At 35.3% G+C, this 22,752-nt stretch overlaps 1 protein-coding gene across 1 annotated transcript in view; it reads left to right on the forward strand.

Moving 5' to 3' along the window:
- The window catches only part of GPATCH2 (G-patch domain containing 2), a 164,311-nt gene that overhangs the window by 133,039 nt on the left and 8,520 nt on the right, over window positions 1–22,752 (forward strand). The window contains exon 9 of the mRNA XM_063113450.1: window positions 19,048–19,136. Coding sequence (XP_062969520.1) covers window positions 19,048–19,136 — 89 coding nt within the window. The remainder of the gene's footprint in view (window positions 1–19,047; window positions 19,137–22,752) is intronic.

The raw sequence follows: 22,752 nt of genomic DNA on the forward strand, positions 1-22,752 counted from the left end.
ACCTAAATGTTTTTTAGAGAGCATGCTGTTGACATGCAGATTTATTTCTTCAACCTTTCTCTTAAATTCCAGACTTGATATCTATGAAGCAGGTTCACTGTGCACTGTTATCAACTTCTCTGAGTCCAGGGAGACAGAACACACTCACGTGCAACAAGTTACATGAAGCAGGTTTATTACTTACAGACAGGCAGCAAGGGACAACAGAAGCCTAGGATCCATTGTGAGCTGGTCCCCTGAGGCGCAGGAAAGCTGCTGGGGGCAGATGGAGACTCAGCTGTGTGTGCCGCACTTGCACCACAGCTGAGGGATCCTGAAAGGCAGCCGCCCTGAATTATATACCTCAGAGGTCACATGAGCCATTAGGCTGAAGCACTGAAGGACATCCTGTTTCTAGGGGGAACTGGAACAGAACCTGGGCTGCTCGCCAGTCCCTTCCTATCTCAGGGTACTACATTCTCAGTACATTCTGCAGTTATTCTTGGGAGCTACAAGTGAGAAAGCGGGGAGAACTGGATCGGTCCAAGGCCATCCAGAGAATTGTCCTACAGTATCCAATCTTTTTTGTTGTTGTTGTTATTTAAGTATTTAAATATAATTTTGTGCTTCTCAAAATTAGAAAGATCTTTCCTACTGCTGTTGCTAGAGTTAAATAATTTCACATTGTTTCCCATGTCAAAAACCTTTGGTTAGCACCAGAAAGTTCTACATAGTCTTCCCAAATTGAAAGTCAGTTAAGTACCTGCATTAAGCCATGCTTGATACAAAGTGATGTGTCATTCTTGAAAAGACCTTGCTTTTTAAATATATTTTTATACTTATGATTAGTCTTCAGTGCCATTAGAATCCATGCAATAAACTTGATAATTTATTGCAACTTTATTCAATTATTTGTATCATGTTGAGGCTTTTCCTTCTGGATCTGGTACCTTTTTGGGGAGGCGGGGGCTAGAATCGCCCTGTTTCCTGACATATGAGATTTTTGTCATTTACTCTTAGACCAAATCATCTAGTAGTCTGACACGTAATTTGAAACCAAGTAAAAAACGTTTTTATTGCTGATATTATTAAATTCTACTTCATTTAGTGTTTTTCAGAAAGATGTGTTTGTTAATTCACTTTTACTTCATTTCTCAAAGTTCCTAAAAGTATTATGTTTTTATCTTAATGTCAAATGATTCAATAATCCTTGGATACTGTGTGCTCTACTTTTTTTATGTTGTCTATTACTAGTGAGAAAGAAGAAATCAACTTTTTCTTTTACAGTCATTTTACCTAATTAGTAGTAAAAGGAGTCTCCTAAAATGAGAAAAAAATGACAATAGATTTAATTAGAGAAACAAAGTAATCCCATCACATTCACACACACACACACACACACACACACACACACACACACACACACACACTCGTTTCAGCCTTCTACCATCAAGAAAGAACATTCCGCTCCATATTAATAGAGCACATTCATTTTCATATGATGATACAGATCATAGTATTTTGTTGCAGATCTAATAGATAGAATTACAGCTGCTCTTTTATTTGATGTTCTAAAGATACAAAGATGTTCGAGGATTCAGTTTGCTCAGTCTTCCCCAGATTGTCATTTGTTGTTTGTAGAAGGGACCTAATTTGCAACAGATACAAAATGATTTGTCATTTTGCAGGTTTGCCAAAAATAAATGAAACTATTAATTACTACATTTTTGAGCAGCTGTTAATAAATTGGGATGGGATAACTGTTCATTAGAGTACTGCTTAATGACATGGACTGTTTAATGTTGCTTTTCATAGAAATGTATCAACAAACTTAAATGTGTCTACAAAAGTAAATGATGCTTTATTTTAATTATTTAAGATGAGAAGTTATCTATCCTATCTTAGTAAATTTAGGATTTTAAAACAAATTGTCCTTCGTCGTATTAAAACTATAATGATTCAACACCACATTATGTAAGCAAGTCATATCACTAGACATTTTATACTTTATACATTTTATATTTATATATTCAGAACAGTGTCTTGAATATTGCTTTTAAATGCTAACTATAGAAATAAAATTTCTAGCACTTTCTCATTTTGTCTTTCCCATTCACGTGCTAACCAGGCCCAACTCAGCTTAGCTTCCACGACCAGATGAGATCAGCATTTTTTCTTTCCAAACCTAAAATTTGCATTAAATCTCATTGTTGTAAAAAAGTTTACTAAGTTCATCACATAGAAAAGTGTGTTTTAATTACTTTGATTCATTCTTATGTATGCATGAATGAACTAATAGAAAATATTAACATATTCTCTTTAATTAGAATGTATATATTCCATATTTGTTTAATAGGAATACATTTAAATATACATATATGCTAATTAAAAAGAAATTTTGAAAAGCTTCTAAGTACAGCACAAAGATTCTTAGAGTCGAATAATCGGAAACATACCACATATACAACATAAAATGGTTTTTAAGTGATTAATCTGTTTTACTCTATGTGACCGAATTATTGTATTTTATAATACTGCACTATCCTCAAATTTCAAGTCTCATGCCTCCTGTCCTTTTGTCATCCTGAAATTCTTCCTTGCCAAGATTTTAAACTAGTGATTATAGAGGGTTATTTTAAGTTTGATTATACTAAATAAAATTAGTTATCAGCCCATTAGAATTTTGAGAGGTGCTTTTCAGTTTAATGTAAAGAACTCACAGAAAAAAAAAAAAGAATTTGACATTTGGAAATATGTAATGTGTCCAGTGTGTGATAAATTTAAAAAAAATTTTTTTTAACTACTCCTTTGTGAAATTCTTATCACTTATATCCCCTCTTTTTCTGGTAGATTAACTAAATATTTTTAAATGACTAGAAGTATGCACAGCCTCTCACCTCTAGGATTGTTGAATTTGGCCACGGTCACTAAGGATGGAAAATAGCATGTAAAAGCTGTTCCAGTGACTCTTAGCTGAAATAAATTTGTGGTCTGAAGTTCATTTCCTTAAGGACAGGTGTCTGTTTCACAGTTGGCACTCTCCAAATTGGTCCTGTGATTAAATGGGCATGGACACAGAACTAACCTTTAAATCCCAGAGATGGTTCTCTTAGGAAATGATTATGGTACACCTGCAGGGCCATATCACAACAGCTTGGATCAGTACTGCAGCCTGGGTTATAATGTCATTAAATGGGTACGATGTGGATCTGTTAATCTAATGTGTTTATGTGCCAAAATACTTCCCAAAACAAGCAGTCCTAATTTATTAATAAGAGAATCACTGTAAAAATTAATATTTTAAATGAGCAAAACAATAAACAGCTGCTACTTGACAGTTTGTACCTTACAGTTCCCAGAATAAACCTAGTAAATTCATCTGCCACATTGAAAATACATTCAACTTAAAAATACTATTTTATGTCTATAGAACTGAAATGGCATCAACTCTTGAATTTTGAGGAATTTACTGCTCATACTATAACAGGAATTATCCTGCAATCTAACATCTTAATGTATGTATAAGTGTTAATTAGAAGGTTTTACTTAATAATGTATAAAAAGACCCACATATTAAACATTTAGCTATCTCTTCTTTTAGCTATTTTTCATTTCCTTTCACTTATGAGATCAATTTAAAAATAAACTTTAAAATAGCAAAATAGTGTTTTATAGAGTTAGAACTGTTTTAAAAGAATCAATTTTTTTTTGTAATCAGTACTTTGCCTCTGCCTTTTCTCTTCAGGGAGAAATGTTTTTTAATCATTCCTTAGTGATTTGTTTTTAAACCAGGATTTTGTTGAGTTTTTACCTTCATTTATTTCATATACTTCTCTGATCAGTTCCAACTCGTGCCCAGTTATATTATACTAAATTAACATAATTCAACAGATGTTGATATTTAAATGTTTTCTGGCATTCAAATCTTGGACAGCTGTCTTTGAGCTTGGGGAAAAGGCAAACATTTAGAGTTAAATGCTGAACATATGCTTAAATTACTAATTAGAAAGATGAAATAAAAACTATGCATTATCCTTTCTAAGGACAATAAACCTCAGATAAAGATTTTTTGTAATCTTTTTACATCAAGTTACAGTCTAGGGGTATATGCAGACTGGATTGACTTAGACTTCATGAATAACTTAATTTTAAATTTGGTCACTTAAAAATCATGAAGATTCTTACTAAGCCTGGAAAAAGCTATAATGGCTTTATACTGGCAGTCTTAAGGGTTGAAAAGATGCTCATTCTCTTGCATTGTCAGGATGGCAAAAGCAATTCTGTAATATTCTACCACAGAAAATTTTATCATATACAGAAATACAGAGAAAAATATAAACTCAATGTATCTATCAACTGGCTTACATAATTATCAAGGTGTGGCCAACCTTGTTTCATCTACAAGTATACCCCACCCACTTCTTCCTCCAACCTCAAACCCTATCTATCATATTATTTCAACAGAAATATATCATTATGTATCTCTAAAGGATAACAGCCTCTTTAGAAAAAGTCACAGTACCATTATCATATTTATAAAAAAATACCAACAATTCCTTAATGTGTATGAATATGAATGTGTATATATTCAGTTAGTATTCACATTTCCCTGATTGTTTTATGGCTTTATAATCCCTTGAATTCCCTCTGATTTTTTAATTCCCCTCTCCTTCTGTCTCTGTGTGTATGTGTGTGCACGCATGCTCACATGCACTCCTTGAAATTTTTTGGTTGAAGAAGTCAATTTGTTTGTCCTATAAAGTTTCCCACATCTGAGGAGTGTTGCTGATTTTATCCACATGGTTTCATTTAACACAGTTCTCTGTTCCCTGTGTTTCCTGTAATTGGTACTTAGATCTAGAGAACTAATCAGATTTGAGTTCAGTGTTCTGTTTGCTCAGCAAGACTGTTTCAGAGGTGGTGCTGTGTACTTCACTCACTTCCACCTCTCTTCCTGTCATTCGTTAGCGGGAATGATCATCGCCCAAATTCCCATATCAAGGGCTACACAATGGTTCTGTGTTAATTCTGTCATTACTTTCTTGTTTATCAGTTATCCAACTTCTATTAAAACATCCCCTCTCCAAGGACTTGTTTACTTTACGTTACGGATCATGTAGGAAAAACAAGATAAATACTTAGTCCTTTCCCTTTAGTTATCCGTTTTCAAAATGAATTGGTTCCTAGCATTTTCCAAAGGTGAAATCATTGATTTAAATACATCTGATGTGTTTCAGTCCATTAGTTATTTTATCCTTATTGATGCTGAAATTGGTCCATCTGTGGCCAATGGGAGATTATTTAAGTTGGCACCTAAATGTGTTTCCTTGTTGCTAGTCATTGCTTTCTGGTATGTTTACGTTTTCTAGGCTTATCTGGGACCTTTCCTGGCTGACAGCAAGAGTCAGTCGTTTCTCTAAGAAGTGCTGATTCCTTTACTAGGAAATAGGTTTAGAAACCACAATCTGAATCTTAGGGATGTCAACATTTCTAATCCTTTTCAGAGAAATGAGTTAGGGTTTGTTTGTTTGTCTTTTAAGAAAAAACATATTGGTTCATACTAATATTTCCAGCTCAAATTCAAGACATCATTGTTTGTACTTTCCCTAATTGATTTTACTATCTTTCAGTCTCTTACTCCTGTCCATTTTATCCATATACTACACTGTAGCCAGAATGACATTTGGAGAACTCATCTCAATTTGTGTGTACTTAAAATTTCTTAATGGCTTCCCGTAGCCTTTAGGATCAAGTCCTAAAGATGGCTTTTAAGGCCTTTGCTGGTCTAGCCTTTCTCACTTTTCCAGTCTTGCCTTTAATTACTCCCTACCTTGAACACTGAACACTGTATATCAGCTGCAGTGAACTTGTTTTAGGTCCTCAAATAATCTGCACCCTCTGCACAGCAGAATTTAAGACTCATAAAAAAAGATATAGAGTGTTGTGGGAAATCAGGTTGAAAACCCATGATTTGGTATGCTGTGTTCTGCTGTGTTAGCATAAATGACACATTCATATTTTAGTTTGTAGAATGCATTTAGACCTTGTTAGCTACTGATAAATCTATTATATTTTCCACTTATACTCTAAGAACAAAATATGTTCTCAGCTGCAGAGTTTCACTGTGTCTTTGTGCTTGTGATTGGACAAAAAATACCAAGTTACACAGTATTCAGTTTATCATATCGGAAAATTGCCGATAACACTTACTGAGAGCATAGTTGAGGCGCACACTCATTTAATCCTCATATCAACCTTATAAGATTGGTTCTATTATTATCTCCATTTTACAGATGAGAAAGGCCAAGCATAAAAAGATTAAGTAAATTGCCGAGGTTCACTCAGGTTGTTAAGTGAAGCAGCAGAAATTGAAATTTGTCTCTTTGGGCTCCAGAGTACACACTCTTTAATCATTATGCTATTCTGCCTCTCAAGGTAGGTGGATATGTACACAGGGTGAAATAAAACAAGAGAGAGAATTTAAAATATACTACCTTAGTTGAAGAAAAAAATTTTCCCACCATTTTTATAGTTAATAAATACCATAATAGCTATGATTTATTAAATGCTAATGATATTTTTAACTCATTTAATTTCTAAAATTACCCAGTGAAGCATATGTTCTTATTATCGCCATTTTACATATGAGGAAACTGAGAGAAGAGATGAATAACTTTCCCAGATCAAATGGTATATAACTGATACAGCAATGTCTTTTTTTCAAAGACTTGTATTTATAAGCTATATGATAGTTAACTTGACTGCTTTCTGAAATCTAGAATCTTGCTTTTAAGCAAAGCTGTCGATTCTTCAAAAATAGTCATCTTAAACGTAATTTAGATTAGTTTATCTATGTACAAAGAAAAGTGACTGCATTCTGAAATCATGACTTGATCAATGTTTGATCATTTTTCATTTGATTTTTTTTTGAAATTTACAAAATATGAGGGCTTATATGTTTTTCTAAACTGCATTTATATAAATGAGAAAATGAAAGACTTAGTTTGTATTTGAAATTAATTTTTGTAGGGTAATGTTTTTCTCCATGGATATTGAAAGCAATAGGCCTTTTAATTTTTATTTTTTTATTGAAACATAATTATAGAGCACATATCTGTGGGGTACAGCACGGAATATCAGTACCTGTGTGCAATATGTGATGCTCAAATCAGGATAATTAGTATATTCAATATTACACAATGTAATCATTTGTTGTGGCCCTTTCCAATTTCTTGCTAACCCCCACTCTCCCTTTCTCAAATCTGGTAACCTCAGTTCTCTTCTCTCCTTTTGAAAGGTCAATGAATTATTGTGATTGTTGTGAAAAGCAACAGACCTTTTAAATATAGCAAGTAATAGACCTGAATTAACCAAATTATTGTTTGGTTAAAGAACTCAGTAACAAAACTAATCCTGAATATAAGCTAATGTACCCCAACTTTTGTTATTTCAATGGAACGAATTAGGAGAATCCTGAAATACTTCTCTTCCTGATTATTGAACACTACTGTTTGTGTACTTATCACAGGCATCCTGATACCTAGCTATTATGGTATGTTTCACAGAGTAGTAAATATTTGCAAAGAAGTCTGTAAAAGTTTTATGGGCATATTTATCTACCAAAAATTATTATGGAAGAGGAGGGACTGAAAACATTCTTTTCATAAAGTTAAACTTAGTGAAATGCAAAATAATGTAGAAAGGGAAACCCTTTAGAATTAAGGTGCATACATGTACTCTAAAAGCTGACTTAAGTGAACCAGCTTGGTATTGTAGATATTTGTATTCCAAAGCCCAAGAAATGGACTGAATAAGTTTCGTGGTTTTCTGTTTCCGTAACTAAGCACTTATATAGTAAAGAAGTTGGAACCCCAATAAAAATATTGATTATCGTAAAAACAAGTTGCCATAAAACCCTTTGCATGCCTTATTAAATTTCATTTAATAATTATTTAATAAGTGCCTGATATTGGCAAGGCATGTAAGTACTGAGAGAAGTATACTTATAGAAGCACATCAGGTGTGGCCCCCCTGCCTTCCAGGAATATATTGTCTAGCTAGAGTATCAGTTCATGTACATGTATACCTGTGATTTAAAGTAGAAAACACTGTCTATTCCAAGGAGTGAGAGATTATTTCTGGCAATGGGAATCAGAAAATGTTGCATGAAGGAGGTGATATTTCACCTGGGTCACAGATTCTCAATTGAATACCACCAAAAAACAATAATTTAACCAAAGTTCAAGTAAGTTTGAATTTATATGGTAACACTTCTGACATATTCCAAGGCAGAAATAACTTCTTACATGTCTTTCAGGTGTTTCAGACATCTGGCTATTATTAAAACATCCAGTCTTTATTACCTTCTCACTTTTTCCTTTGTGCTTCAGTACTCACACTCAGTAAAAGTACATTACAGCATATAGAACTGTGACATTCCCATAGTCCTCTCAACGAGCAAAGTCATGGGACACTTTACAGGAAATCAAAGCTGACCTCAGTCTTGAGCCTGTTTTTGCCAACTCAGCTATGCAAGTAAATTGTAGACTCTGTTATTTAGTGGAGCCTCTCAACGCCAGAGCCTTGGCAATGGTTCTACATTCGACTCCATCTCTGCATGACAGCAGTGACTTCCCGACTGTAGCTGCAATAAAATCCAGCACTGTGCACACAGAGAATTATGGGTGAGCCTTTTTCCATTGAATTCAGTTTCTCAGTTTGGTTAATGAACTAATTAAATCAAATAAGCAGTTTCATTCTTTTTTTCTAGAAAATTTTAAATAATTGTGAATAGACAGATTCACCGAACGTACTGAAACTTGATGTGTTCAGGGAGAGACACCTCTCCTCCCACCACTCCATACAGGCCAGCTCCAATCATACTGAACTGCTTACAGAGCCCCAGTGATGGCATGTCACATGTGCACTCTGATGCCTTTGTGCCTCTGCACGTGTCTCACCTAGTGGCCTAGATGCCATTACATGCTGGTTTGGAATTCTCTTTAAAGTTGGATTGAATTCATTTTCCCACATGATCGGTAGACTTGAACCCCTAGAAAATGAACACCATGTCTTCTTTATTTCTCTTTAAAAAAATATATTTCCTGTCTGATGGCATAGGGCATGGCATGCATTGCATTTTTTGCTGAAGATTATTAAACAGCATAATAAACGAAGTCCAATGAAGTAGTATGGTATAGGGGGAAAAGTACTTTTTTGAGTCATGCATTTGTTGGTACAAATATAATAATTTCACTTTCTGTTCCTGTGATCTTTAACAAGGGCCTCGGGTTCTTCAGAAATGTAAAGGGTTTTTATGAGGATTAAACAAGATAAACTATGTTTTTAAAAGTTTGGCATAAGGGCTGGCTGGTTAGCTTGGTTGGTTAGAGTGTGGTGCTGAAAACAACAAAGGTCCAGACCAGCCACCAAAAAAAAAAAAAAAAAACCAGTAAGCTAAAAGTCTGACATAATACCTCATATAGTTAGAACTCAATAATCCTGCATGCTCTTGGTATTTCAGATAATAAATTCTAAGACATAAAAAGCCAACATGTATTAAAATAATTTTAAAAGTAGTGAAATATATATATTCTTTACCCTAACTTTTTAACTCCATGATTCCCTGAGCTGGTGAAAGAAATTTAGCACATATCTATTCCAAAATGCTACCTCAGGACTGAATTTAAAGCTTGGTCTAGAATATGAGATATCAAAGAGGAGAATACAGTAAAAAATCAATTCAACAGACATAGCCAAATATCATATACTGCACTAGATGAAGTAGATATGAAACTGAGTAATGCATGGATACCCTCAAAAAGTTAGTAACATTAGGAATATCCCATAATTTTATTTATAGATATTATAAATGACAACCATACAAGGAAACATTTCATAGTGTCATATCAGAGAATGTGGAATTATATCTGAATCTATAGTCTGATTTGATGGTTCTTTTATGCAAGATGTAATCAGGATCAATACTCAAATTTTTACAATGTAGACAAATATCTTGCGTTTAATGGAGATATCCAAAAGAATCATTTTTATTTTGAGTAATTTTTTTCTCTTAAGAATCAACACTACCTTTATTTTATCATTTTTAATAAAATTACGATGAACTTAATTGTTGAAACTCTATACTAAATATCAATTCTAAACAGATTCCAGAAATGTATAGTTATAGTTAGGTATCAAGTAAATTAAGTCAATATCTGTTTAATAAGTGCCTACTATTTCCTAGGTACTATGGTGTGAAGAATAAAAGAATACTCCAAGATGCCTCAAATGTCTTAGATTCTACTTGGAGAGACAATATCCAAATTTGAGCCCAGGCGAAAAGAATTTTCCTCAGTTTTCCCAAAGAGGTGGTCTGCTACTCTAGCCCTATGGATCTTTTACATTGTGAAGTAATTTCTTGTTCGTGTGTGTTTCCTGCTTTAGGCTATGAACTCCTTGAGGGTGGGAGCTGTCTTACTCTTTGAATTTCATATAGCATGTAGTAGAATACCTGATACATAGTCAAGATTTGTTAATTGTTAAATGAATGTTCTTGAATAGATTTAAATAACTGTCCAAGAGAGAAGTGCTATCATAAGAGAATGCATGACTGATTGCCAGATGAAATGTTGAGGCAACAGTTGTTACAGTAGTTTGATTCGTTTTAGTTCAGTATACGTTTCTTGTGCTTCTAATATATGACAGAGGCAAAACTAGGTTCTGACAACTAGACATGATTCTTGTCCTCAAGTTGTTTTCCATATATATTTCACTGACACTCCCCTTTAGTCTGAAAACAGCCTGAGGCACATACCATACTATATGTTAAGTGTAACAGCAGAGATATGCCCAGACTGGAATACAAACATAAAGAAAAAGCACTTGGAAGGGTAGTGAGGTTAGGAAAGTTTAAAGAAGAGAAGGATCATTTAGACCTGAGTGCACTGGGATAACTGTGAAGGGAGACAGAGAAGGCTTTCCCAGATGGGCAGAATTGGGAAACATGGGAAGGGAATTTTTTGAAGTGAGTAGACTACATTGTTCTAGTGCTAGCACATATATACATGGTCATGGTGACTGGCAGCTCCTTTAAAAAAGCTGAAGGAATTGGACAAATGTGGGGCGCATAATGTCAACATGATGTAAGCTAAGATATAACAGCAGTTCTCTCAAACAGATTTTTAGAAACCCCACTGAATGATTTCCCCTATGGAAAGGAATGTTAATTCCTCCAGATTGAGAATGTCCTCATTCACACATACTCCGAAAATTCTAATAACTGCCTGAGTTGCATAAAACAATCACCACCACTTTCAGGTGCCATTTGTGTAGAACAATGAGGAGGCACAAAAAGAAGAAATATGCAACTGGGTTGTTTAGGAATATGGAAGTGTGTGTTATTAACACACACAGGAATGATGTCATTAGAATAGCGGTCCCTGTGGGCTTTAGGTGAAACATGGAGTACACCAGATGAAGGAAGCAAGACATCTTTGAAGTAGGAAGTACCAAGCGGTGGCCAAGAGAAAATCTGCAGCAATGGGAGCTGATGTGAGAATATTGATGGGTTTTAGACTCAAGGACTCATGGGTTTTTATTGAGGTTTTGAAATGAAAACGAGTGCCTTATTCTTACACGCTATGACAAATTTAAAGCAAACAGAACCAAACACTAAAGAAAAATTTAACATTTCTATTAACTACTCAAAAATACCTGTTACTTTTAAATGACCCTAGTTCTTTTCTTATTGTAGCATATTGACAGTGTTCAGATGTAATGAGTTTATTCCGTGCTGTATTTATTTGACTGGGTTTAGTGACACTCTACACTAAGCATTTTTATGGATGTATTGTATGACAAAGTGCCTACCACCAGCTTCCCTTAACTGTGTGACTCTAGATAAATAAGTTAACTTTTCTCTGCCCCGGGCTTCTTATCTGTAAAGTGGCAATGACAATACAAGATTAATAGCTAACAGTTATTGATTGCTACTGTGTGCAGGCACGGCGCCAAAATGTTTTACACAAATGATTTTTAAATAAAATCTTCAAAAGAACCTTTGAGGTGTATACCAGTCTAATCACAATTCTTGAAGGTAAGGAAATTGAGACAAAGAGAACTTAAGTAACATGCCAAGGGTTGGTAAAAATCCCTCTCGCACATTCACAAATATAGTGACAAGTGGGTTTTTCAAAGATCCAGTGGGAAACAGAAATGGTGGAAACATGTCCTGACTCCCTGGCTCATCCCAAATGCAAATCAAACCAATAGAACCTATAGCTTGAAATAAAACATTACGGCTTCCACAGTGTGAAAAGCTTGACTCTGCCTTTGACAAAAACAATTCATCCAGCTGCCAAAACCACTTACATTTATCAGTTCCATTGCTTTTCTCTTTTTTAATCCACCTAGTATCTAGCAATTCGTATCTTGTGTTGTATGCTTACTGTTTTTTAAAAATCTAATAATAATGAGAAGTATCAAGAAGAAAATTTCCACAAAGTGCCATCACACAGGAATAATCATCATCGGTTTTTGTTGCACGGTCTTCAATACCTTTCATCCAGCACACGTGCACATTCATTGATTTGGATATATTGGTGTGGTATACCAGGAAGAAAAGTAAAGCAGGGTAAAGAGCTCGGAAGTGAAAGTGGTCTCTTTTTTTAGATTATGATAAGCGTAGCCTTTTGGATGAGGCTCTTATTTTAACTCATATTATTAAATTCTATGTTTTGTGATATTGTAACTTTAAAAGGTGGCCTGTGTATGGCATATTTTAAATGTTCCATAGAAATTTTAAGATAGGTATTTTCTATTTAGATTCTAAATAGTTTGGTTTAAAACTGCCATTGTCTGTTACCTGCATAACCAACCCTCTCTGCTAATAGTTCAGAATCAGATAAAAAACCATAAGCCCTCTTGCTGAAAAGTGTTCATACACTCATTTTGCACATGATTTTATGAGGCTCCTGGGCCCCCTGAAGGCTTCCACCTCACCTGCTGGGTCTCTCCTGCTGGCTCACTACAGTGCATTCACACTGGTGCTGCTTTGAGGAGTTGGGAGAGTCCTTGACTGGCACGGTGGCCACAGGAGTGACAAGCTCCCAGAGAAGCCTTCTGGCACACTGCAATGCCTCCCTTACACTCCACACGTAGGAGACACAGTGAACATTAGCCCCAGCAGCAGCCACCAGTTAACCTATAGCAGACTGGGAAGAAGTAAGTCTCGACTCGAACCCTCTGACTGGGTTGGAAGAGGCACTAAGAGGACAGATCCATCTGCAGCAGCTGAGAGGAGCTGCACACTGGCAGGCAGACCACTGTATCCAAGGGGTAGAGCCACAGACAACAGGTCAGGGAGGTTAGTCATAAGAAAGAGTTGCCAACGAGTAGGCAGTGAAGAGGGACAGGAGCCAGGAGCAGCTGATGCTTGGACAATGGTCTGCGGGCAGCGTTAGAAAGGGCCTCCATCACCAGGTTGCATTTTTAGGGCCAGAACTTCAGTGTCTTGGGAGGTCCCAGCAATGTCCTGGTAAAAGAAGTAATAAACTAGACAGTTTATGGTGAGATAGGATAAGTGCAGAATAAAGCATGGACCCTGTTACTGGAACCCAAGTATTGACTTTAGTGCACTGAGCTGGCACTTAAACCACCCCCTTGCTAAGGTCAAAATTGTTCCTAAGAGAAATGAAATGGGACTGAGGCAGAATGTGAAGTCAAATGACCAAAGCCACAGAGAGAGGGAGCTACAACCAAGAACTGGTCAGGGCATGCAAAGGATTGCTATGTCCAAGCACATCGTGCCCAAGAAGGGGCTTTGAAAGGAAACATCATTAAAAAGAAGGATTTAATGTGATCTTCCTAGTAGTTAAAGACTATTTACGCTGTGAGTACCTGTGAGTACTTGATGCTTATTGCGCATTTCAGTACAAAAGAACAAGAGCTAGGTACTGATGTCTGCTTGTTCAGTTTAATCTGTTGAGACATACTGACACCAAATAAAGGGGGAAGGAGGGTAATTTGGATCTAGAAAAGGAAGTTCACACAGGGCTTGATTTTCCAGCCCCCCTCTTCTCTCTGCCACTGGATTGTTCCTCCAATGACACCACAGACCTGCTTCCTTTCTGTGCAGCTGATGCCCTGTCCAGGCTGATATTTTTCTAACTGACAGTGAGTGTTCTTGCCAAATGCCAAGGCCCATAGTCACATGTGTTTGCGTCTCCACTGCAGCTTGTCCAAGGCTGCTGGGGAAAACATTTTATCCAGGGGGCAGCTTTAACTAGGCCTAATTCTCTGAAAAGCCTCTGTCTGTAAATGCATCCAATGAAGAGACAGGGTCCTATTGTCTTCTTTCTAATATTATCGTGTTTGACACAGCCTGCTCCAGTCCTTGTCAGCCCATGTCAAAAGCCAAGTTTTCAGGCAAGGTGGTTCTCACTAGGATTTTTGTTTCTGCTTCTTTGTTTTGGTTTTTAGGGGGAGGATTTTTGGGGTTGTTTTTTTTTTTTCTTTTTTTTTTTTTCAGGTAATATGCCCAGCCTTATACCACCACACTGTTTAAAGGGATAACTTGTAGCAAACTATTGGGATATAAGTGATGTCTGTTTAAAAAGCTAAAAAAATTTTAAAGACTTCTTTTTGAGTTCTGTTTTTCTGCAGAATTTTCAGGAGACATGGGAAACCATATTTCAAATCATAACTGACAAATCCATTAAAAAACAGCATTATTTCTTTATTTTTTCCTCTTAAAGGTATGTTGTCTCCCTCCTCCTTCCCAAGCAAATACTCTAACTGAAACTAATCTAGTTGACTGGTGATTTTCTTACCATGCCTTACAAAAGGATCCTAATTTTTTTTTAAAAAATAATTTTGAGTCTGTTTATAGGACATTGTATTGTCATTCTCAAAACACAACAGGAAAAAAAGAAACAAAAAATGCTATCACTTTGAGTAGTAGTCCAAGTGTTCTGCTTTTTTTTTTTTTTTTTTTTTTTTTGTCGCTTTTTCGTGACCGGCACTCAACCAGTGAGTGCACCGGTCAGTCCTATATAGGATCCGAACCTGTGGTGGGAGCGTCGCCACGCTGCCAGCGCAGCACTCTACCAAGTGCGCCACGGGCTCGGCCCCAAGTGTTCTGCTTTGCAAAGACAAATGATGCATTTGGACTGAAGAAGTGAGGCTGCCTTTGAGACATTCATTGATTTTAAATTAAAAAATAACCGCTATGTTTTACATTAAGAGTGACAACTAAATAACGGAGTAGACCTTACTTCTTAGTGTTATTTGTAGCAACTCCATTGCACCTGTCTGAGGGGAGGGGGAGGGGGCAAGCCTAAATGGGGTAATCTTACTGATCAATAATCCAGATCTCTCAATGCACATAGTCACTACTTAACAGAATTACTGAAATACAGCTATCTGTTTTTCTTATGGTTCAGCCTCCAGGTTTAATGTTACTGAGTTTATTAACTTTAACTCCATTCTCCTTGAACATTTGTTTCTTCCTTTTTGCAGCTGTGTTGGGGGTGGGGGAGGAGAGTTGAATGAAAATGTTATATTTCATTTACTCTGTAAGGATACCCAAAGGGGAATTTTCGGTCCAGCAGATGGGAAAAAGGTTTAGAAGAAAGTTGTTCCTGCTATGTTTTTCACTATCTTTGTAAACAGGCCTTCCTAATAAATTTTAAAGAGTATTTTAAAAAATAATAAAATTTTAAAGGCAATATTGACTTGGGAGAGTGATTTTTCAAGCGATTAGAATACTTCAATTTTATACGACTAATGCAAGAACAGTGTAAGAAGAAACCAGAAGTATCAGTAGTTAACAAAGAACTTACTAAGTATCAAACAGTAAAGTATTTCTTCCAATTAAAATGTGGTTCTTAAGAGGGACCCTCCTGGCCTTTTTTTTTTTTTTTTTTTTTTTATTAAAGCTTAGTTTGAGCTTTAAATGTATCTGAAAATAATAAAACCAGGCTTATTTTTTAAAAAATAATTCAGAATTACGACTGTTCATTGGCTGCCTTCTCACCCCCGTCCACCTCTTCACCCAGATTTGTTAACACAAAGTTTCATTGAGCAGCAACCTTGTATCATTCTTTTGTTATTAGAGCAGAGGTGAATCTCCATTGAGGAAATGTGGGCCTGGACTGTGCAAACATGGTGGCCTCCTCTCTTCAGTCTCAACCTACCCAACCTGGTCTTCCTACCAGCACGGACCTGGTCCTTCTCTCTTATAAAACCTTTAATGACTCACATCAGCCATAAAGTCCACATGCCCTCGTGAGGCATATGGGGCATGTATAGCCAGCCACATGATCCAGCTCCAGCATTCTCCGTTCGTGTGGTATAGTCCCTTCTCCAAACACTGCTCCCCAGACATCCTGAACTACTACTCATAAATCTCTGAACACAGCAGACTCTTGATCACTTAGGAATTCCTTCAGCAGCAAGTATAGAAAACCCGACCAGGAGTGGCTTAACCTGTAAGAATATTTATTATGTTTGGGCAGAGGATCAGGAGTAGATAGTTGATGGGTGGGGTTTTCACAGCTTGATAAGAGAAGGACCACACTTGAGGATTTAGATTCCCACTTTATTCCTCCCCTCAGAATGGCACCTTCTCCTCCTCTGCAGCTATTCCTGATATCTGAGCCTGTCTGATATATGCTCTGCAAAAGGTAAACTTTACTCCAGTTTTTGCGAAGAGGAGATTTCAAGAGGGATGAGATATATGAAAATAAATTTTTACAAAAGGTAAAATCATGACTCTCATACAGATATAAAATGGATATGTCTTAAAGATTTTAACTCATTCATTAATGAGGGAATCAGGCAGATGTTATAACAGATTCAAAGGAGAAGTCAGAGAAGCACAAATTTACATGGAGTAAAGGAGTGTTGAAATGAACGTGCAAATGGACACAAAATTGACTATTCCACAGAAAGGAGACTTGTCTCTCCACAGGACAGAATTAATTTGCATTTCTATAAACAGTCATTTTCCATTGCTTTCAGTTATCTACAACTTAGAGTTGTAAAATAGCTCCCATAGAATTAGAATTAGATGACTTGGAAGGATATACTCTAAAAGCATAGTTTTTCCACTGACGCACAAATTTTTTCCTACAGAGAAAAAAAGGTGTATTCAATATAGCATTCTTAAAATTGTTAGAAGGATCAAATAATATAATCTCTAGTAGCAGTTACTAAAGTTGGTTGTGCCTGTCACCACCACCACTGTCCCTAATTATCGCACATTTTTATGACTCTATCTCCCCACTCAGACAAATTCTTCCAATAATAGGAATTGAACTTACCACTTCCTTTGTATTTTCCATCTCTTCTTTTCTAGTTTACCCATTTTCACCAGCACTATGGAGTCTTATCTTACATCCATAGTAGATACTAACAAATGCTTGCTGAATAAGGGAATGGATTAATTTCATACACAAAGAATGTCTTCTCTGTGATATTGTAATTTTTAAAAATTTTCTCTATAGTTTTAGAAAGTAGGTGTGGTCATAATCATTCATTTTTCATGGTATCGTGAACCAAGACCACACCTAAAAATCCAATAAAAATGTTACAGTTATGCATGTTAATAAACATGTTGAAAGTAAAGCAGAGCAAAGTTAGCCTTTAACCAAATGAATCAATTTTTTGAAATATTTTAGTAATTATAAATATTTATAACAGAGAAACAGTATGCACTCAATACAAAAGGAAGAGAAAACTAGACAAAGGCCCATCTACTGTTAAGCTATGTTGGTTGATTTTTATGGTATATTTATTTGGTTATATGTGCTCTTTATATTATCCAGGTCATTAGTAGTGACTTTGTGCTTTACAAATACAACCTATATTTGAAAAAATTTTACTCCCCAGCACTAATTTTTCATTGTATTTCAATATCTGAGTGTATGTGTATAGATATATAAGAGTACTTCAAAAAGTTTATGGAAAAATAGAATAAAAGATAATATTAATCTTTTCATGAACTTTTTGAAGTACCCTCATATATCTTGCTTTTTACCTGAGTTGTTTCCTTTTATTTATTTATTTTTTAATAATCTGGTTGTTTTCAAATTGGGTTCTTTAAAACCTCAGGATACTACTAGATATTTCTGTGTATTACTTTATGTGCTACCATAAACGTGTTCCATTTACTTCTGCTTCATGATCCCCAGGCCCTATTTCAACTCCACATTGAGGATTATGACCCAGGAAATGGGCATACAATCCTTCTATAGCTTGAAAAGTTTGAAGACTTTTAAATCCTTTTACATTTTTGTATTAGCCTTTCTTGACTTCCAATAGGGATGTTTTTTATTTTTCAAAAACTGTTTAATTTAGGAGACCAAGATTAGACAGAATAATCTAATTGTAACTGGTTCTAAGAATAGCAGGAGGTCCACTTCTCAGTTCTTATATATCAGGTCTTTACAAATATAATCCCAGGTCATGTTAGACTGTTCAGTAGCAGTAGAACAGCATCAATGCATTCAAATTGTGTTTTCTTACCTAGCTAATAAGTAATTAACTAAAGAATTCTAATAATGTGAATTATAAGAAAAAGATCACTATTTCCTTCTATCTATTTAAAACATTTTAAGAGAATTCACTGCTGCATAATATCCTAAAAGAAATTGATCATACTTTTCCTGTAATAAATGTTGTTCTGACAGTAAAGCATTAGTAACCAATTGATAACCTAGCAACAATATTGTGATCTCTTTAGATAATTAATCTTAGCTATTTTCCTGTCAAGAGCAACAGTGTTTGATTTTATGTTGAGCCAGAAAGATTGCCAGTTTGGAAAATTAAAAAGCATTCCTTTTATATTATTCATTCCAGTAACAATTTATGATGGCGCATTTAGCTGCTAAACACTTGTCAGCAAACGTAATTATGTTTCGATATAAACAAGATTGGTGGTTTTACTATGCAGCTCCATCTTTGTTGAGAATGTTTTGATTTAGGTTCAGATTATACAAGCTGTGTATTTATGTGTCATTTTTTTCCCCTCTTTTGTTAATAGTTTTTTCTGATAATTACTTGTAGGCAAACAAGCATGCATTTAGGATCCTTATGCACGGGAGATATCAAACGGAGAAGAAAAGCTGCACCTTTGCCTGGACCTACGACAGCAGGTAAAACAAAAGAGGCGTTGGAGTTGGAGTTTATAAATCATCAAGAATAAAATATAGATAATCCTTAATCACTTGCACTGAAGAAGAAGCACCATTGCAAGAAACTATTAAAACAAATCATTTGCATTTGGTGTTGGGATGTACTGCATGTTCCTCGTGTAGATTTTCCAGGTAGCGAGTCAATAAAATATTTGCTACACACCTGCCCAAATGCAAGACTTTGTGTGGAGTATTTGGCCTCATGAAATTTAGAGACTGGTTGGGAAAATAAGGCATAGATAGCGTAAATGACAACCCCAGAAGAGACTAATACAGTCATGTGTCACTTAAGATCAGAAATATATTCTGAGAAATATGTCAGTAGGCGATTTTGTTGTTGTGCAAACATTATAGAATATACTAACACAAACGTAGATGGTATATAGCCCATGGCTCATAGGCTATAAACCTGTACAGCGTGTTACTGTACTGTTGACAATTGTAACACAATGGTAAGTTTTTGTGCATCTAAACATACCTAAACATAGAAAATGTACAGTTAAAATGCAGTAGTGTAATCTTATGGGACCACTGTCATATTTGCAGTCCATAGTTGAACATAAGGTCATTATGCAGTGCATGATATAGTAATAAATTCTAAAAGTATAGCAGCAGCCTGTTGTAGTAGATGGAAACCTGGCTTATGAATGTGGCAGTCTGGTTTCTAGTCCAAACTCTGCAGCAATCTTAGATTCACCTTTTCTTAGCACTAGAATAAAAAACATCTCGTTTCTACTTCAAAAATCATATCATTCTAATAACATGCCATTCTAATAATGAGTGTGGTATAGAGAAAAATACACATGCTGTAGATCAGAGGGGACAGTAAGCTTCAAGCTTGGTAGTGAAGGATGTGAGTAAGATTAGTGTGTATTGCAAAGTCTCATGCCAGGGCAGTGGTAAGGGAGGCACAGAGAAAAGTCACTGATAGAAGGAAGTCAACTGGGCATTAAAATGTAGCCACCTACAGATGACTCAGTAACCTTTAACCATAATGGACTTGCAAGCCAGCACACTCTGTGAGAAAATGTTTGCAGTGTAGACACTTGATCAGTTGCAAAGAGTAATAGCCTTGGCATGTTGCCTGGGACCCTTATCTATTCAGATTTATAAACTTTCTCTTAACTTCATTTAGGCGACCTTTTATAGAAAAAGCGATTTTAATTCTAGAATATGAAAGTAAGATTATCAATAAGAGAGTAAGCAGTGAGAAGCAAAAAATATAGATTTGTGAATAGATAGGTTTTTGTTTTATGGTGAGTTTTCTTTTTTTTTTTTTTTTTTGCGTGGTGAGTTCAAAGGAAATAAAAGCTGTGAAGCTTGTGTTCCCTATTTAGGGAAGCTAGTCCACAGTTCAGTGCTATGAAATTGAAGAATACCTTAAAATTGGAGCACTGCTAATGCAGTTGTTCCATATAAGGTACTACATTATGCAAGTATGCATTTAGTTATAATACCTAATCTTCATTTTCTAGCTGCATTGAATTTTAAAAATTTAGAATTAGGGAACATCTGAGTCTAGAGTGTATTTGCATTTATGTAGAATAATATTTACCACTTATTGAGTACATACTATGTACCAGAATCTATTTTATTTTTACAACAACTGTATGAGGAAGGTGTTATTATCATCACTTTACAGATCATAAAATTAAGATGCAGAGAAATATTAGCTTAGCTGCCTAAAGTGACGTAATGTTTTAGTGGCAAGGGGAGGTTTTAAATCTACACGTGTGTGGTTCCTAAACCCAAGCTCTTTCCATAACAACTTACTTACAGGCTCTTTGTGAGAATAGATATGTAAAGACTGTCCTTTTGCATATGTTGACTTAAACCCACTATTATATGCATTAAATTTTATAGAAGATTTATCTAGCTACTATTATGTAAAAATACAGAACAATCATGAAATACGTCTTATATATCTCTTCATACAGGAACATCTAGCCAGATCTTAGATCAAATACATGTCATAAGTTCTTCAGTTCAAATCTTTTATAAGGCAGGCATAGGATTCTTTAACATCCCCATTCCAGTTGAATGGTCCCCTGAATTCTCCCATCTTTCAGTGATCAAACATTAGTGGCAGAAATAGTACAAGAACAATCTTAAGAACTCTGCTTTAGTGGCAGCAGTAAGGAGAAGAGAATATTGGGGTCAGGTTCTAACACCCTGGCCATATGTGAAGTGACAAGGGAAGTAAATGCATAACAGTTGTGGAGAGGGTCACACAAATATTTCTACCAGGTGGTTTCAACGTTACAGCTCAGTAACCTCAGAGGAAGTCATGTATACGGAGTATGGGTACAAACATCAAACTTCTGCCTAAAACAGTTGGGATTTTTTTTCCCCCATAAGCTTACACCAGCATATTCCAGATGTTGTTATATTTCAAAATAGTTGTGAAGATTCCCTTAAGATTTGAGATTTTGATTCTATTACTAGATTTTTACTTGAAACATAAAATTTGTAGAAATACAATGCATTTCTTTAAAATTACTCAAAAAGTAGTAGAGTAGGAGAATTATGTTACTCATTTTCAATGCATTTTTAAAATCTATGCATAACTGTTCCTCTCAAAGAGAAAGAGATTGAGGTTATTTAAAAGTCCTCAGTTTTAAATAGAATATCTTCTAATACTAGTGAATCAACTCTAAGGTGAAGATTATTATCTGAATTCAAGTAAGAAATGCTTTTGCATAAATACACTTTAATAATGAGGTTATGAATCCCAGATCATCTTGTCTTTGAAAATTACAATTATCAAGCTCTGGACTATACTCCATCACATAAGAAAAAGTCGGTTATGTTTGTAAACTTCTGAACTTGAGCTAGCACGTAGAATTATTTTAAAGAGAATATTCTTGCCATTTTATAAGCTCTTGCAGACCTCCCCAAATACACATTGAATTGAGATATATTTCCACAGTTCCTTTTGTCTTTAGTCAACAATTAAATCTAAGCAGAAAAAATGCAGGAGAAGATAACTCTCTCTTCTCATTTGAAATAGGCTGAAAGCTTCAGTATTATTTCATTATCTCCTCTGATTTATATGTGAAATATGCAATCAAACAGCAATTTTAGAAAGGATTGACCAAAAAATTGTTAGAAAACTATAGGCACTTTAACTTTATAATCCCAAACTAGGTTTGTATAACAATTTATGACTCTAAAGATGAATGGTTACCTATTGTATTCATAATAAATAATAAAAGATTTAAAGTCCCCTATGAAATTAATAATCCAAAATCTGATCATTTTTACATGCTAGTGTACTGAAAATTTTTTCTCACCCTCTTTTAGCAATAGCATTGAAGCATAATTTCACTCACTTTGGAAGGCTCTAGACTAGCCAGCAGTGTTATCAGTTGAACATTTATTAATTGTGACAGGAACACCAAATTTATTTCAGTGCCTTAGCTTATTTACTGCTCTTTCACCTTTGTATTTTGTATTGACAAAGTAAAATGAATATTGATAAGGTTTGATATTGATTTTTTAATGTATAGCTTGTTCTCTGCCTCATTCAAAGTCACATACCAAAGATAGTGGACAATCTCAGTAGCAAAGGATGTAG

Source organism: Cynocephalus volans, chromosome 11, assembly GCF_027409185.1.
Source record: "Cynocephalus volans isolate mCynVol1 chromosome 11, mCynVol1.pri, whole genome shotgun sequence".
In the NCBI taxonomy this organism is placed as follows: domain Eukaryota; kingdom Metazoa; phylum Chordata; class Mammalia; order Dermoptera; family Cynocephalidae; genus Cynocephalus; species Cynocephalus volans.